General features: G+C 44.8%; 1 protein-coding gene across 3 annotated transcripts in view; it reads right to left on the reverse strand.

Annotated features, from left to right (window-relative positions):
• Positions 1–17,453, reverse strand: part of DOCK2 (dedicator of cytokinesis 2) — a 445,079-nt gene that overhangs the window by 29,006 nt on the left and 398,620 nt on the right. For all 3 annotated transcript variants that reach the window (XM_017547721.2, XM_037745432.1, XM_017547720.2), the window contains 6 exons: positions 16,742–16,782; positions 12,453–12,543; positions 11,478–11,597; positions 7,702–7,791; positions 5,967–6,071; positions 3,173–3,314 (listed from right to left, as the gene is read on the reverse strand). In XM_017547721.2, the coding sequence (XP_017403210.1) occupies positions 3,173–3,314; positions 5,967–6,071; positions 7,702–7,791; positions 11,478–11,597; positions 12,453–12,543; positions 16,742–16,782 (589 nt within the window). The remainder of the gene's footprint in view (positions 1–3,172; positions 3,315–5,966; positions 6,072–7,701; positions 7,792–11,477; positions 11,598–12,452; positions 12,544–16,741; positions 16,783–17,453) is intronic.

The following is a 17,453-nucleotide window of genomic DNA, read 5'->3' on the forward strand; positions in this document are numbered from 1 at the left end:
CAGGAGTTGGCAAACCACGGCCCTATGGTCAAATCTGGCTCACTGCCTGTTTTTGTAAGGCCCAGAGGCTAAGAAGTTTTCTATGGAGAGAAAAAGAATATTTTGTGAGATGTGAAAATGATAGAAAGTTCAAATTTTAGTGTCTATAAAGTTTTACTGGAACACAGCAATGCCCATGCATTTTTGGGTTATCAGTGGCTGCTCTCCTACTACAACAGCAGAGTTGAGTAGTTGTGATAGAGACTACATAGGTCACAAAGACTGAAATATTGCCTATCTGATCCCTTTCAGAAAAGTTTGCAGACCCCTGTTTTAGAGAAGGTTCTAGGTCATGTTCACTGATCTTAGCCACTGGACTTGGTCCAAGAGGAGAATCCAAACCCGTCCTGGGGAAGCCCGTGACGTGAATCCCCTGAAGTTGTGCTGGGAGGATGCCTGGTGAGGTTGTTATGCCCCATGCTGAATGTATGCATGGAACTGGGGCCCCAGAGTTCCGGGCAACTGCTCACTTCCTGTAAAGATACTTTGGCTTTTAATAGTCATTCCCTACTTGAATACCTAAGTGAGGAAACATGAGATCTGTCACCCTCTCAGACTGCTTATCAGCTTTTTAACCAGTGAAGGCAAGAGAAGAGAACATTAAGAACTCAATATTTTGTCAAAAAGCAGGCCCGAGTTCAAATCCCAGCTCCATCACTTCCTAGTTGTGACCTTGTGCAAGCTGCTTAAATTCTGTGAGCCCCAATTTTCCTATTAGCAAAATGCAGAAAGCAATAATACCTAACTTGTAGAAGTATTGGAGGGTGAAACAACAATGCATGTAAATTGCCTAGTACATCGTAAACAGTTCATAAAGAGAATGCTGCTCATCAATCTTTTTAAAAGCATGGTGTACTTGAACAGAGGTTTTGAGACAGACAGATCATGGGGATGAAGTACCCACTAACTAGCTTTGTAACCTTAGGCAAACCACTTTATATCTCTGCCCCACATATTTCTTCTCCATGAAATAGGTAAAATGAACACTTCCCTTATAGGATTTTAAGAGGTTCAAAGAAATAATGGATATAAAGTCCTCAGTTCCATGAAAAGGATGTTTAGCAAATATTAGCCCTCCCTCTTTTCTTTTGCACCTGCCTCCTGGCAGTAAACTAGGGAGATATTATGTCCCAGGAGCATGTACTGTCTTCCCAGCCTCATGTTAAATGGCCACAGAGCTGTTCAATCCCAGGATGTCCACTTAGAAAGACCTTAGAACTAATCCTGTGTCTCACCTATAACCAAATTCATATTTGTAACCAGCCCAGCCCACCGCCAGTTGTATTTCCTCCTGCAAATAACCATGGTAGAGCAGGCACCAAGGGCAGGCAAGCATAACAAAAAGGTTACAGATGACTATTTACCACCGGAGAGAAGAATATTTAGATTCAAGAATAGCAGACCACTCATGCAACCTGTCAACCCCATTTTAAAGGCTGTAACTTAATTTGCGCTAAAGGGTGCCACGACAGGAACTAGGCTGAGTTAATGTGCTTCCGGGCTCAACAGTTGTCCCTATCCCTGCGTTTTTTTGCTCCCTGCCATATGAATCCTGTCCATTGCCCAGCATCGGCTGTTGGCCCACTGAACACCATGCTTGGCTGCATTGGTGCCCACTTACACTACACTGCAGCATCATCCGATGTGACTTCTGTGTACTGCATACTCCAAATGAGCTGGCTTATTCTCTGCCTCCTTCCTCCCTCTCTGTTTATCTCTTTTCTTCTTTCCTCTTTCTGTGTTGTTGTCTTTTTATTTCTATTAATCAACAAATATTTACCAGGAGTCACTTTGTACCAGGCATCAGGGAGATAGGGACTTAACTGCAGAGAGGTAGCTGGAGCAAGCGTCTTCCCTCATGGAGCTGACATTCCAGCTCACGTCCACGTACATTTAAAAAGCAGCAGGGATAATGGCAAGTTGAGACAGGTTTTCCAAAGAAAACAGAGCTTTTTTTCTTTGGATACCAGGGTCATGAAGAGCTCAGAAAAGGCTACACTAGCCAATAGAAAGGTCCAGGCAGGCCTCTTCCAGAAGGTGACGCCACGCTAGGATCTGATGGGTAAGAGAGAGCTAGTCATGTAAGGAGCTAAGGAAGGGCATCCCAAGCAGAGGGAATAGCTAGACTATGGATGCTCAGAGGTGAAAACAAGCTGGGCATAGTGCAAGAACAGAAACAAGACCACCACAGTCAGAGGGACGTGAGGAAGGGATGGGGGCGATGATGTTGGACAGGCAGGCAGAGGTCATATCATGGATGGCCTTGCAGGCCTTGCTTAGCAGTTTTGATGTTATTGTAATGGCAGTGTGGCATCATTTCTGTTCATGGAGCCTGCTCTGCTCTTTCCTGTCGAAGGCCTCTGCACACAAGCATCCTTCCTTCCATCTGGGATATTCTCCCCACCTGCTGCTAAGCTTTCGTTATTTGTCACCTCAAACATCACCTTCCTCAAGGAAACCTTCTTTCCTTTCCCAGCCACAGTACTCAGCATGGTTTCCTCTAGGCACAGATTATATTTTTGTAAATAAATATGTAATAGAGCAATTAGTCGCTTAATGTCTCTTTTACTAGCTAAACTATAAGCTCCCTGAACGTAGGACCACTTTGCAAACAAAAATCTCCAGTCCCTTGTACCTTGCTTAGCATAGAGTCAGGGCTTAAGAGTATGCAATACAAGAATGAATGGGTGAGTGACTTAATCAACGCATGCAACATTTACAATGTAAAGAGATAGGTTTTTTGGATCTCATCTCAATTATTTACTGGGAGTCACTCTGTACCAGGCACCACGGGAGACAGGGACTTACTACAGAGAGTAAGGCAGAGCAGCGTCTTTCCTCACAGGGCTGACATTTTAGTCATATTCATGCACTTTAAAAAAGCACCAAAGACAATGGCAAATTGAGACGAATCTTCCAAAGCAAACAGAGCTTGAGATACCAGGGTCATGAAGAGTCCAGAAAAGGATCCAAAGAACATGGATCCAAAGAATGTGTTGCATGTCCCTGCAATATGACACCACTGCAATGATTCTGGCAGCAGCTCTGAGCTCTAAGGTGGGTCTTTGTGGGCTGCAGCCCTGGCAGGGCTGCTCATGTGTGGCCCCTTGGCTAGGGCATTCTCCAAGGATACACTGGCCTGGAGCGTTCTTCACATCATCTCCAGGGGCAGAGGTGGTGTTCATCTTCTCCGCGTTGGGGAACTGGGTCATCAGCTGCATCTGGAAATCTTCTCTTCGCTCATACTCCTTCCCTCGGTAGATGAACACTTTGTTCTGCAGAGAAAGGATACTCATTAGAGATTCTGGGACCCAGGTGTGAAGGAAGAGGCCAAGCAAAGCTGAACCCAAAGCCGAGCATGGGCTGTGGGCACCTCCAGTGCATCACCCTCCTCTTGGTTTCCCCACAAAGGAAGGAAGGGCTCAAATCACTGACCTAGCAGAGGCCATCACTGCTTTAAAGAGTCTGGGTCTAGAGGAAGGGAAGATCATGGATGCTGAGAACTTTCTTCTTTTTACCACCCTACAGATAGCTTCCAGAATAATTACTCACTCAGGTTTCACTATATCACAGCCTCTCTCTTACATACATGCCTACAACATTTCCTCCTTGCCTGTAGTGGGCCACGTGGGCTGGACCCATGGGCTGGAAGGGCTCAGCATTCATATTCATCATCACCTGGCTTCTGGCTCTGAGCCTGTGAAAACATACTCATTACCCTTCCTGACCATGTTAGCCTCTTATAGACCAGTGGTTCTCAACTAAGGGTGATTTTGTCCTGCAAGGGGACATCGGCAGTGTCTGGAAACATTTTTTGGTTGTCACAACTGGGGGTGGGGGATGCTACTAGAACCTGCAGGGTAGAGGCTAGGGATGCTGCTGACATCCTATGATGAACAGCGCAGCCCCACAATGAAGAATCATCAGGCCCAAAATATCAATCGTGCTGAGGTTGAGAAACCCTGTTCTAGACATCTATGCCATCCATACTGCCTCAAACAGCCCCGAAGTTCTTCTGTTCAAACACACATCTGTCATTTATCTCTACATATCAGTGCTTCCAAACCTGCTGATCATCCAAGACGCCTAGGAGACTTTTACATATTCAGATTCCCAGGGCCCACTCCAGACCTGCTACAATGGAATCTATGGGAGTAGGACCCAGGAGTCTGCACTTTCAACAAGTTCCCCAGGGGACTCTGACATACAGCCATGTTTGGGAAGCCATCTCTACTTCATCCATGAAACCCGCACCCCTCTCTGCTGCTGGTGGCAATCACTCCTGTGGGCCCACTCTCACTTCCATGTTGAGTGTTGATTAGTAACTGTGAGTGACTTATCTCCTTGCCTAGACTAAATAAAGTGAGGTTGGAGACCAGATTTGTCATTTCTTTTCTATTTCCCTCACCCTGGAATTGAACCACAGACTCACAGACTGAAGGAAGCCTACTGGTGACCAAATCTGATTTGCCACAAGATGGGTAAATAAGCCACTACAGCAGCAGTTCAGAAACTGTGCTCCAGGGATGCCTGGGGTTCCCAAGACCCTCTCAGGAACCACAAGATCACACTGTTTTCACAATAACATGAAAGCTGTTATTTATCCTTTTTATTCTCATTCTCCCATGAGTGTATGATGGAGCCTTCCGAGGCTACATGATGTGTGATCACAACAGATTGCAGAAGCAGAAGTGAGAATCTATATGTCTTAAGTCAGACAATAAAGAGATTTGCAGAAATATGAAGCAATTGCATGATTTTCACCGATTTTTTTTATTGGAAAATAGAGCTATTTTTCCTAAAATTGCAATTTATGTTAACATGCAATGGATTTACTATGGCTATTTTTATTTTTAAAATGTTATTTATTTTTTGAGACAGGGTCTCTCTTTGCCACCCAGGCTGGATGGTATGCAGTGGCTCCATCATGACTCACTGTAGCCTCAATCTCCTGGGTTCAAGTGATCCTCCTGTCTCAGGCCCCCAAATAACTGGGATTACAGGTGCAGATTACCACGCCCAGCTAATTTTTGTATTGTTTTGTAGAGATAGGGCTTCACTATGTTGCCCAGGCTGGTCTCAAACTCCTGAGCTCAAGTCTCCACCTCAGCCTCCCAAAATACTGGGATTACAGGCATCAACCACTATTATCCCTGGCCCATTACTGTTATTTTCAAATAAATGAACACTTTTAAAAACATTTTCTTAGTTTTAATTTCTCACATGGTAGATGTAGATAGAGATTGTCTATATACACACCTGTTCTTTGGGGTCCTCAATATATTTTTTTTTTTTTTGGAGGAATCTTGCTCTGTCACCCTGGCTGGAGTTCAGTAGCACAATCTCAGCTCACCGCAACCTCTGCCTCCTGAGCAGCTGGAATTACAGCCATGTGCCACCACGCCCAGCTATTTTTCTATTTTTAATAAAGATGGGGTTTCACAATGTTGGTCAGGCTGGTCTCAAACTCCTGACCTCATGATCTGCCTGCCTTGGCCTCCCAAAGTGCTGGGATTACAGGCTTGAGCCACCACACCTGGCCAAGGTCCTTAATAATTTTTAAGGGAGAAAGAATGTTCTGAAATCAAAAGGTCAGAGAACAACTGCTCTAGATTAACTCCTGGCAGCAAACCTCTTGTCAGAAAACATCTTCCAGCCTCTCTTTGAACAGCTCATTCCTGCGATGGGGAACTCACTACCTCACGAGACAGCTATAGTTGCTGTGTAGTTACAGAAACATAGCAGATGAGAAATGCTGGTGATTATGTGTTAGGGATTGACTGGGGAGTCTCCTGGGGGTGGGGGCAGCGCTCAAACAGAGAAGAGCACTGCTCTGAGCACAAGCAAATCCTCAAAGCACAGAGGGATCACTGAGATGCCAAGGCCCTGGGGCCCTCACCTGTTGTCCAAGTCATCCCCAAACTCACCCGCAGGAAAGAGGGAAATCCCTGGCCATAGTACCCAACAGCAAAGTAGTCTGGTTTAGGCCTGAGGATTTTCATGATGCTCTCATAGAATTTTGCCTGCTGGATCTAAAAGAAGAAAACAAGGCTTGCTGCAATATAGATGTGTATCAAAGGCACATTCAACTCAAAGAGGCCATAGTGAAGACATTATCATTACACCAGAACCAATGAGCTGTTTGCACATATTTGCATATCTGTGCTATGTCTAAAATCACAATAGTAATAGCTATATTTACAGTATACCAGGGACTGTGTTAATCACTCTACCTGCACTAGTGTGGTTACTTGAATCATCCTTGTAACAATCCCATGAGTATCTCCATTTTGCAGATAAAGAAATGGTATCTCCTAAAGCAGCCAGTAAGCATGGAGCTGAACACAGTCAGCTGCATCCAGGGTTCCCATTGTTGCATCTCTGCTCCCACCTCCATGCACACTTGGGCATGGATTTCTGAGGCTATAGGAACAAATAAAAGCCCCCAGATATAAATGTTTTTCTGTGTATGTATACCTAAGACATTTCATCTATTCTAAGAGGTATGTGTTTTTCATATTTTAACATCTGTGGAAATAGTCCGAATCTTACTTTACACCTAATGTATCTTATAACTGCAGCTGGTCCTAAAGGAATCATGACATGGCACAATAAAAAGAATGGTGCATGTCATGATCGATTTGCATCTTCAATTTGATACAACCTGGAAGATGTATGTTGATCTAGACAAGTGCCTGTGTGATGTGGACTCTGTGCAGGTGTGTGCACATACATTAGTGTGTGCCTGAATGTATCCTGGGTGTGTGTGTGTGTGAGTGTGTGTGCGTGTGTCTGTCTGTCTGTCTGTCTGCCTTGGGCATAGGGTTGGCAAACACCTATGTAGAAGTACATGGGGGACAGATATCAGGTGTCACTTGGTGCAAACACATGTGTGTTTGTTTGTGTAATATCTTACAAACAGTGAAAACAGTTAACAGCTCGGTTGTTTGTAACAAGATCACCATACCTTCCCCCCAGCAAAAGCTATCGATCCTCTCTTAACATTCCGGCTCTGTAAGTCACTGGCCTGGCCTCTCTAAATGGGCTAAGAGGGGTCCCTGGGGTCCTGCTGCTCAGGCAGCCAGAAAATATGTGGGAAGTGTGGGCAGGAGGGAAGCAGCCAAAAAGTTCTGCATTTCCCTGCAGAGTCCAACTGCCCGCCAAACCTAGGCTTCTGCAGTACAGGCAGGATGGGCTGGGGCTGGCTTCCCTCACTCTCCACAGTTCCCCCACCAAATCCTGAGCATCGAGATGCTAATGGGAGTAGCCAGATGGGGAGCATTTTAATGTGATTTATCTGTTAATCAGAAAGCACAAATTTGTGTTTTTATTTAATTGGTTTAGTGATTTGTGGAACTTTTACTGCAAATGTAGCGTTTATTGGGGCTGCAGCAGCAGTGGCAGTCACAGCCTCATGCAGCTACTGAATGCTCCCTCCGAGAAGCTGTCCCCAAAGCATTTCCCCAAAACATCTCTCTTTGGGAATATTCCCAACGGGAAGGGAGATGCTGAGTACAGCCTCGTTCAGGTCCTACTTCCATTCATTTTCTATTTCCCTAATACTACCTGGCCCTCATCCCCCTCTCCCCAGGATCTGGGGTCAGCTGAGGCCCTAAGCACCCACCCTGCAGGCCCTTCAGCCTTCCCCAGGGGATGCCTTACCAGGTTCTGGCTGAGCAGCTCATAGTCAAAGATCTCCATCTCATACTGTTCCGCCAGCTCCTTGCACAGACTGATGGCCTCTTCCCACATCTACAGGAAGGTCAGAGGGACAGAGGTTAGGCAGCACCTCCAGGTTTGCAGGGCCTTTGCTGAGGAAGGGACCCAGACTTAGCTGTACTTCCTGGGACTCAGTGGAAACCTCGTTCTGACCGGGACCCATCCCCCATACAGAGGGGGGCCAGGGGGCTTCCCAGAGAGGACAACCTTCCTCTGGCCTCTCACACGAGTTTCTTGATAAATAATTGAGTAGGCACAGATGAGGCTAAACCGTTAATTTATGTGCTCTCTGATTCTTGACAACCACTCTGAGAGGTAACTGACAGCATCTTCACTGTCCAGGTGAGAGACACAGGCTCAGAGAGGCTCAGTAGCCCGCCCCAGGTCAGATGCCTCACAGGAAGCAGAATCAGGACACAAGCCCCCTTGTGTGTCTCCAAGGCCTTACTCTGCAGTCCCTGCCTCCCACATTCATGTTTAATGAATGAAACCTTTGATTTTCTCAGCCTCCTCAGGGCGGTGTTGCCCCCTTTTCCAAGGAGAAATGGTTCACAGAGAAGTGAACAAGGCGGCCCAAGGTCAGAGTTTCTTGGGGCAAAGTTGGGGCCAGGCCCCAGTTTTCCTGATATTCAGTCCTGGGGTTCTTCTACTCTGCCAATCCCGTCTTTTTTAAATGGGCTTATTTGATGTATGGGAGTAAGGAGTCAGGTAGCATAGAGGTGGAAATGGGGTGGTGCTAGAATATTCAGAGGACAAGACTTTTTTTTTTTTTTTTAATAGTAGGTCTTCTCCATCTTAAGAGAAAAGATTGTAAACAAGCAAACCCTAGATATAGCGGACACTTCTCTGCTCTGTTTTAGACAACAGTCAATAGATCACCTCACTCTTTGAGACCGAAGGAGGTCAGGAACCTTTGCAGAGTCAGGGGGGTGCAGGGCGGACTGGAGGCTGGCAATCTCAAGGGATACCCATTACATTTCACCTTCAGTTTAAAATGGAAAATGCACCTAAATGGAGATGCTGGGGGAGGTAGGAGGAGGAGAGAGGGGAGGTTGCCAAAATGCAGTCAGTGCGAGCTGTGTAGCAAAAGTGCTCTCTCTGCATCCAAGCATAAAAATAAATAAAACCAAGTGCCGAGCGGAGAAGCCACGGCTGTAAACCCACGGACAGCTTAGCAAGCAGCATAAAAATGCTTTATGTGCTAGGAGGAGGAACCAAGTGTACAGGCCAGGCTGGGGTTTTCTCTTCATCCTGCGCCAGAAGGTTGGGGTAATCCCCCTGGGCTGGGCCAGGGGAGTGTTGGGCTCAAGTATAGGTCTTTGTCTACTTCTCACTGTAATATGAACAGGGAAAAGAAGTGCTCTCCCCATGAATTATGAGATCACTAAGAGATCAGGGAAGAGGTACGGCAGGAAGTCAGGTACCTGGGATTTCCTCCCAGTTCCGCCTATGTGGCCACTGGCATCTCTGACAGTCACTGATTCCTCTGAGTCTTACACATTCATTATTAGGCACATGGTGGGTTCTGGGCATGGTGTGGTGTACAGTAATGAAACAGATACAAAGATGGACAAGACACAGACTCTACTCTGATGGAATATAAGTGGACAAAGCATATATATCAATAGGTGAAATCGTTTGGTTTTGAGGAATTTAGAGGAGTCCATCAAGTGATCGCAAGATAAACAGAAAGCTAGCGTGTGTGCCTGGAGCAATGAGTCTCCCTGAGGAGGTGTGGGGAAGGAAAGCTGAGGGTGTGCTGAGGAGTTTGGGCTTCCTTCTAGAAGCTTCCATTGCAATGGCTTTCAGGGTAAGCTGTATCCATCTGCTCCCTCCTCTCTGCTCCCAAAGTACTCTGGCACCACCCTGTCCCCTTGCCCTTTTCCCCATTATTGCATAATGCCAAAGGTCAATGCAAAAATATTACTATTGACATGTCTGTTTTGCCCACTAGACAGTAAGTTCTTGGGAGGTTGGGGATCATGCCTTTTTCCTCTCTGCTCATCACAGAGTGGGCTGAACTGCATATCTTGCTGAGGACAAAGCTCAACATGTACTTTTGGGCTCTTACACTGCAACCTACCTAATCAGCTGATAACAAATAGTAAGCTCTGACCTGACACCCAGCAGGGCAGGAGGTTCAAGGGATGGCAGCATCTCTGCCCTCAAGATGCTTATAATTGTAAATTATGAAAACAGTGCTCTCCAACTGCTTGAGCCTTGGGAATTTATAAGCCCTTCCACAGACATTATCTCATTTTATCTTTCCAGAGAAGGTGGAGGGATCTGACTAAGACAGTTGCAATAAACTGCAGTGACAGGACAGAGCCAAATTAGGTGCTAACTTATGTCCTGATGAACTGTAAGAGGTCTTGGAATGAAGAGGAGAGAGAGGGCTGCGGGTAAGCCAGAGGACTCAAGAAAGGCTTGAGAGAGGAAGGGGGGAGTAGGGTAATGGTGGTGATTACTGATGTTTCACCAGCTATTACTAGGCACTAGGTCCTAGGCCAGGTGCTCTACATGCATTTTCTCACTCAATTTTCATAGTACACTAGAAAGAAAGTACTATTAGTATCTCGCTGTTATGGATGGGGAATTGGAGTCTCTTAGGTCAAGGTAAGGGTGGGTGGTAGAGGAGCAAGGATTGCAGCTGGGCCATCTGGCCCCAGAGCTTGCGCATGTGACCACTGAGCAATGTTTTCTATAGGGTGCATGGCAGTTTGGGGGCTGGTACCTCCTGAAGGTCCACTAGAAGCTGGAGCTGGGCAGCAGCTGGTCTGGCCAAACTCCTGACCAAACCCAACCAAGCATCCTTGCTGTTTAAAGATCAAGGATGACACTGCATGTTATTCATCCATTCAGTTTATTCATTTATGAGTGCCCAGTGACTGGAACAGAGCTTAGGACACAGGCCTACATATTCACTGGGAACTATGTCCTACGTTCTGTGTTCTATCCTAGTCACTGGGCATTTAGCAGTGAACAAGACAAGTGTCTGCTCTCATGGCATTTTAAATTAGGGAGCCAGAGAATAAACAAGTAAAAAGAAAATGAACAAGATGATGTCTCATGGGAACAAGTGCTCTGAAGAAGCCATAAGGGTAACTTGGGGCAGGGGTATTGCTCGTTTGTCTAGTGGTGGTCAGGGAAGGCTTCCGTAGCATGTGACATCCAAATGAAGCCCAGCCTTCCAGTGAGCAGCTATGATGGAGGAATGCTTCCAGCCGGGAAAAGCAAGTGCAAAGCCCCTGAGTTTGAAAAGAGCTTGGCATAGAGCATGTGAACAAGAGAGACCCCAGCAGGCATGGAATGATAAGAGGGCACAGCTCATGTGGGGTCTTGTGGGCCATGGAAAGGATTGTGCAATTTGTTTTAAGTAGGTTGGGGGAGCAGTTGAGAAATTACAAGCAGAGGAATGACATAATCCAACCTATGTTTTATGATCATCCTATTTGCTATATGGAGGATGATCTGTTGGGGGTAGTGGAGGAAGCAGGAAAATTATTTAGGATCCATCACAGTGCCCAGGTGAGTGATGTCAGTGCCTTACATGGAGGTGGAAGTAATGGAGATAAAGAGGAGATGGAGAGAAGTGATCAGAGTTAGGATTTGGAGGGATACCTGACAGAGCTGAAGATGGACTGGATGTAGGGTATGGGAGAGAACCATCCTTCCAGTAGCCAGGGTCCCCACAGAGAGAAGGGGCAGGGACAGATTACCTTTCCTTTGTCAAAGTAGCCTATGATGGTCTCGTAGAGTGTCTCCTTGAGCTGCCGGTGTGTCTGGGGATGCTGCAGGCCTGTCTGCATGACCTGCGATGCACACTGTTCATCTGACCACTGTGAAGAAAAGACATGGGAAGTCACACAGGGCTGAGAGACTGCCAAGAGCAGGTGTCTTCCCAGGATTAAAGGCAGAAACCACCCTCCCCACACCCTGTCCTTTCCATCTCTCCTTCTGTCTCAAACTCAGCTCATTTCTGGAAACTTGGGGTACCACCGGGGAGGCTGCCCTTTTGAGGCATGAATAGGATATTTGGAGGTTGCCTTCCAGGCAGCACTAATGTCCCAAGTTCCCAAACAGTCAAATGAGAGAATATGAAATATTAAAACCACAGTGATTAGGAGTGAGACGAAGCCCTGCAAACACCCTCCCCTCTGCTAGCCCCCGCCCCGGTCCTGGGTGCCAATGGTCAGTCAGAGAGACACTGGGCTGCCATTTTCACTTGTGAAGTCTCCTGATTTTTGTTGATTTGCACTTATCTTATTCCTTATTGGCTCTGTGCATGTGGTTTGTAGGGATTTACTCTGAACCCCTAAGAGACATGCTCCCAGCTCTCCCAAAGCCAAAGGAAATCATTCTGATTTTTTTCCCAGTTACAGCTAAGTTCTCGAAAGAAGGAATGCAACTTAGTGGGCATGCCAATGATTTACTGTTAATAGCGGTTTAGATATTATACAAAACTGCAAAACATATCTCGGAGGGGGTGTTGTTGCTAAATGTAAAGATCACTCAAAACCACATGTGACTGGGGAAGCAGTGCAAAAAGCATCCTGCTAGTTCAAGAGTTTGGACACAGGGTAAAACAAAATTTATTTCGATTATTATTCTTTTTTTCTTTTTTCACTCTTCGACTTGCTGTGAGGCCCTGTTAGGATCCCAGCATAAATACCCCTCACCCAAAGTGACAGTACCTTGAGAAGCCAGGTGTGGAGAAGGAGCGTGTAGGCAGCCTCTGTGTAATTCTCGCAGTCCAGGTGAAGATCGCGGAGTTTGTACAGGTACCTGTTTGAGGGAAAATATGCTCAACTACCAGGTGCAGTGACAAGGAGACACCCAGCAGGAACAAGCAGGAGCCCAGAGAACAACTGGGCACCTCTATGGGTTGCAAGAAATCTTCCTCCCTGGATAACCAGCCCTTTGTGTAGGTGATAATGACAGAACCTAGTGTGTGTTGGGTACTTAGTGCATGCCAGGTACTATGCTAAGTATTTTAAATTTCTTAGATTACTTAATCTTCATGGCAAACCTGTGAGATGAGTCTCAGGAATTACTATTTTCAGACAAGAGAATGATGGCCTGGACAAGTTAAGTGCCATCCCAGCTAACATGCAACTTGATAAAGAATAGTCTGGCCAATGCAATATGACAAACAAGAGAAATAAAGGAAGGAGAGAGAGACAATTTATCAAGATTTCTGTGCTAATAAACAGAAGCGTCAGGACATGATTCCTACCCTTAATCACTGTGTCATTACAAGAGTATGAACGAGCCACAGCAGCTGTAAGGGGCAGTTCCTACCCTTCTCTGCAGAGTCTCTGGGTATAAGTAAGTGCATTTTTTAGTAATAAAAGGAAGTAGAGGCTGGAGAATAGATATTCATATAGAGACCTTGAGCTGTCAGTAGGAGGAGTTAGGTATTTGACTGTAGTCACATTTTAACTTCCTGTTTCTTTGAAGAGTGAGATCCCAGTTATGAACCATGAGATGGCAATATAACTGAGGGGTACTGAGGATGGGAACAAGGAGAAAGAAGGGATGCTTTGGAAAATGCTTGATAACTGATCCATAATAGGTATTAAGGGCAGTGAATTAACTTCTCTGTACTTTATTTGCTCATCTGTAAAATGGCAACACTCACAGAACCTATCTATAAAGTGATTGGGCATATAAAGGGCCAAGGAGACCATGTGTGTCTTACAAAAGGCTCAATATGCGACAGCTCACATTACCGCCATGAAACACAAGTATGCACTGAAAGTGATTAGCCTCTCGCCAGCACTGAGCAGCAACAGCTGTTATCCATTATCACTGTGAACTAGATTTCTCTATAAAACATTCTCTCCTGCCACCGTTGGAAACAGAATCCAGAGGCAATGAACCACTGCTTTGGTGACCTGCATATCATTAGGAGGATTTATTTAAACCCTACTCTATGTAATGTGGTGAGGGGATATGCTGATTTTTTCCTGTGAGAAGAAAGGCAGGGAATGCCTGCCATGGTGCCAACATTCCACCCTGACCCATTGTCTCACACCAGGGAACATAGTGTTTCTCGGGCATCTGCACTCAATGAGCGTCTCAATGCTCAGGTTTATGTTGCTGTTGGGAAAAAGGTTTATTGCACAAAGCTCACCAAAGGAGAAGCTAATGTTCAGTGTTCCTGGACACATAAAACGGGCCAGTGGGTCAAACGTAGGCTTTCTGAAGTCAGGGTAGGGACTGCCAAAGATTTTGAGGCGAGGAAAGGTCACCTAGTGGTGATTTGACAGCTGGTGTGCCGGGATGCCCTGGCAACCTTTTGTTCATTCACTTATTCATTCAGCAGAGCTGTACTGGGCATCCAGGCTGTACCAGGCCTTAGAGATAAACATTGACAAAAGCAGGCATTGTTCTCATGGTTTGGGATTTAGAGTCTAGGAGAAGAGACAGACGTGAATCAAATCATCAGATACATAACTGCAAGAACACAGTGATGATGTGTATTGTGAAGGAGTGGGCTATGGTACTAAGACAGCAGGCTTTATCCAGGTGGCGAGAAAAGGGGCTTCTAGAAAGGTTCCTATGGCATAACAGTTGATCTGAAGGGGAAGGGGATGAGTTGGGAGAGCTTCCCAGGCAGAAACATTTTTTCATTCATTCGTTCATTCATTCAACAAATGGATGTTTTATTATCAGGTATTTTTATCAATTCATCCTTCCAACAACACTATTAAGATGAGAAAACTAAGATGTAGGTTAAAAGAGCCAGAGCCAGAAATAGGTAGAAGCAGATTTCAAGCTCAGTGATTTCTGCTTTCACAGACATAGCTTTTCCACTCTCCTCCCGCCTAATGTTCTGCTAATCAGAGTTAACCATGGACTCCATGTAGAGAGTTTGAAATTTAGAAACACCTCTGTGTGCATACATGGCTTTATTCTGCCTTATCTCCTCCTGCCCATCCTTTATGCCTCAGACCCCTAGATGGCTGAGTCCAAAAAACTTGGGGAGAGCAGCCCAGGGAGAGCTTCCCTGCCATTTTCAACTCCTCCTTTGGCACTCTCTCCTCCTCTTTGTTAACTCAAGGGTCTGATGATCTGCTACAGAACACAGAAGAAGATACCCTAATAAAAAAGAAGACATCCCTCAACCAAGGATACCAAACTCAAACACCTCCAGATGCCAGGTGCTTGAGCGAGGTGGACAGGGAGAAACAGAATAGGGAATAGAGATGGTGTCGTGACTGCAGTGCTCCAGCCCTGTCTAGGCCGGCTGCCACCACCAGTTCAGCTAGCAATCGTCAGAATAGGATGAGGGCCCAGTGTTGTCACACCATCTTAGTTTTTCCAGGAGAAAAAGGAAATCTTGATTTTTATGTAAAATATCTAGATTTTTAAATTTTGGCAGCCAATTAAAAATGTTTTTAAATATTCTGCCTGCCAAACAGAACAGATTTTCAGACTATACCCTGTTTGCAGTCTGGTTTAGACAAATATGGTTTTCCTGGATTACTGCGGGCCTCAAATCTCCAAAGCTTGTGGAGGTCTGGGATTTGCCATCTGTGTTTCTAAGATGAGAAGGAGAGAAACAAGGTTGGAGGAAGGAAACCATGTGGCGGGCATACTACCTATAGTACTTCATTTCATCCTCAAAACAGAAGGTAGGGAGGAAACACTCTCCAGGTAGGGAAACCTCAACTCAGAAAGACTGAGTAATTTAAGTAATTTACCCAGGATCACAGAAAAAACGAGGACCTAGGTTCTGTACACCCCAAAGCTTTGCACTGCTACATTAACGTATGACTAACGATGTTACAAATATCCCAAACGCAGGACAACCTATAAAACTAGTTTTTCTCCAAATGATAGCTCCTATTTCTGGAGTAATGCTAAACTAGGTACCTAACTATATCTGCAGTAATAGCAGAGTGAGTGTAGGCTTGAAATCTCTGCCCTTTGACAGAATGTGACAAAGGCCCCATAAACACCTTGCTCCCCAATCTTCTGGTTGACTCTGCCTCAAAGGTTCCAGCCTCATAAGGGTGTGCATAAAGGCATATGTCTAGGCATTTTGTGGTTGTGCTCTTTATTGTAGAAAAAAGTTGGAAACAACCTAAATGTTCAATAGTCTAGAACTGGCTATATAAATGATGGTATATTCTGGAAAAAATTGTTATAATTTCATTTAAAATGATGTTGATATACATCTGTTGAAATAGAATGCTTGTCGAGTTAGAAAAAGCAAAGAATAAATTATGAGTAATATAAAACCATTTTTGCAAAAAATATGCATGCATAGAATTCAATGTATATGTAAATATAAAAAGATCTGGAAATATAGATGACTATGGAAATTTATTTCATTTTTTTGTGTTGCTTATCTTTAATTTATGAGTTTATTTTTGTTTTGTAATAAGTATATATTTTTATTATAAGTAAAAGTAACAATCATAAAAAATTGCCGGAAAAAATATGAGATTCTGAGAAAAATTGGCAAAGGAGTTCTTTGCTCTAGGCTAATGTCCCCCTCAAAAAAAAACCCTTCATGATATATTCAAATAATGTCGTTTAAATGCCTACAAAGATGCAGACATCATGCATCTTAATATTTTTTCCCCTTCAAAACTGGGCTAGCCAATGGTCTTACTACATGCTTGGACTAGGGCTTCACAGCAATTTATCCAAGGTCACCCCTGCAACAATGCAAATGCAGCTTAACAGCTCAAGCCACAAAGTATTTACTCTTAAGGAAAATATGATCTGTGAAAATAAGATCAATAGGACAGCGTGGATGGCCAAAAAATTTCACGTGGTTTTATGGGGCTGACTGCGGGAAAATGAAAGCAGTTGAATCTGGGGAAATTGACAGGAATCAGAACACAGAGGGCCTGAATGTCAAGAAGAGAAGTTTAAATTTTATCCTGAAGGCAACAGGGAGCTGTCGATGGATACTGAGCAGGAAAGTTACACAGCAGGTCTGGATTTTAGAAAACACAAATCTTACCTTATGTACATTTCCTCCCTGTTGTTATCTTTGTAGAAATTCTAGGTAGAGGAGGAAAAACAATGATGAGTATTGTTCTTTGTAATGTCACAGAAGTCAAGGGTGTAGTGATGAAGATGACAGGAACAGTATTGTTTACTATCTGGGTACCCTGAGATAGGAACAGGAAATTTATTTTCCTAGATGCACCAAAGATGCATCAAACAGCCTAATTGGAAGATTTTGCTTTGAAAGTCACTTTTCTGATGCTTAGACTACAAAGAATCAGAGGACTTGATGTGCCTCAGCCATTGCATATCAGGAGGTGCAGTTCAGTTTTTTGCTGCATTCAGAGGTGGGCTACCAAGACTGGTGTAGTCTACTTTGACCAAGCCCACTTTGAAAGGCAGCCCAGCTTGATGTTTCAACACTCAGGCCTTGTGCTGGAAAGAACCTGAGTTGGAAAGTGAGCAATAGCACCTCAGTAATAGTAAGAGATCAGAGTTCCTGACAGTGCAGAACTCTCAGAAGTTACGATGGGACTGTGCAGCCAACACATTTAAACTTGGCAATACACAGGAATCTGGGTCCCTATTCCAGCTCAGGTGTCATTTAGACTAGTAGTTGCCCTGGACTTCACCACCAGAGATCCTAATCCTGTGGCATTTTTAAAACAAGTCCTTACAGATTCTGAGCCAGGTGGTCCTGGTCCAGTCCATGAGACATACCAGAT

Source organism: Cebus imitator, unplaced genomic scaffold (assembly GCF_001604975.1).
Source record: "Cebus imitator isolate Cc_AM_T3 unplaced genomic scaffold, Cebus_imitator-1.0 Scaffold200, whole genome shotgun sequence".
In the NCBI taxonomy this organism is placed as follows: Eukaryota; Metazoa; Chordata; class Mammalia; order Primates; family Cebidae; genus Cebus; species Cebus imitator.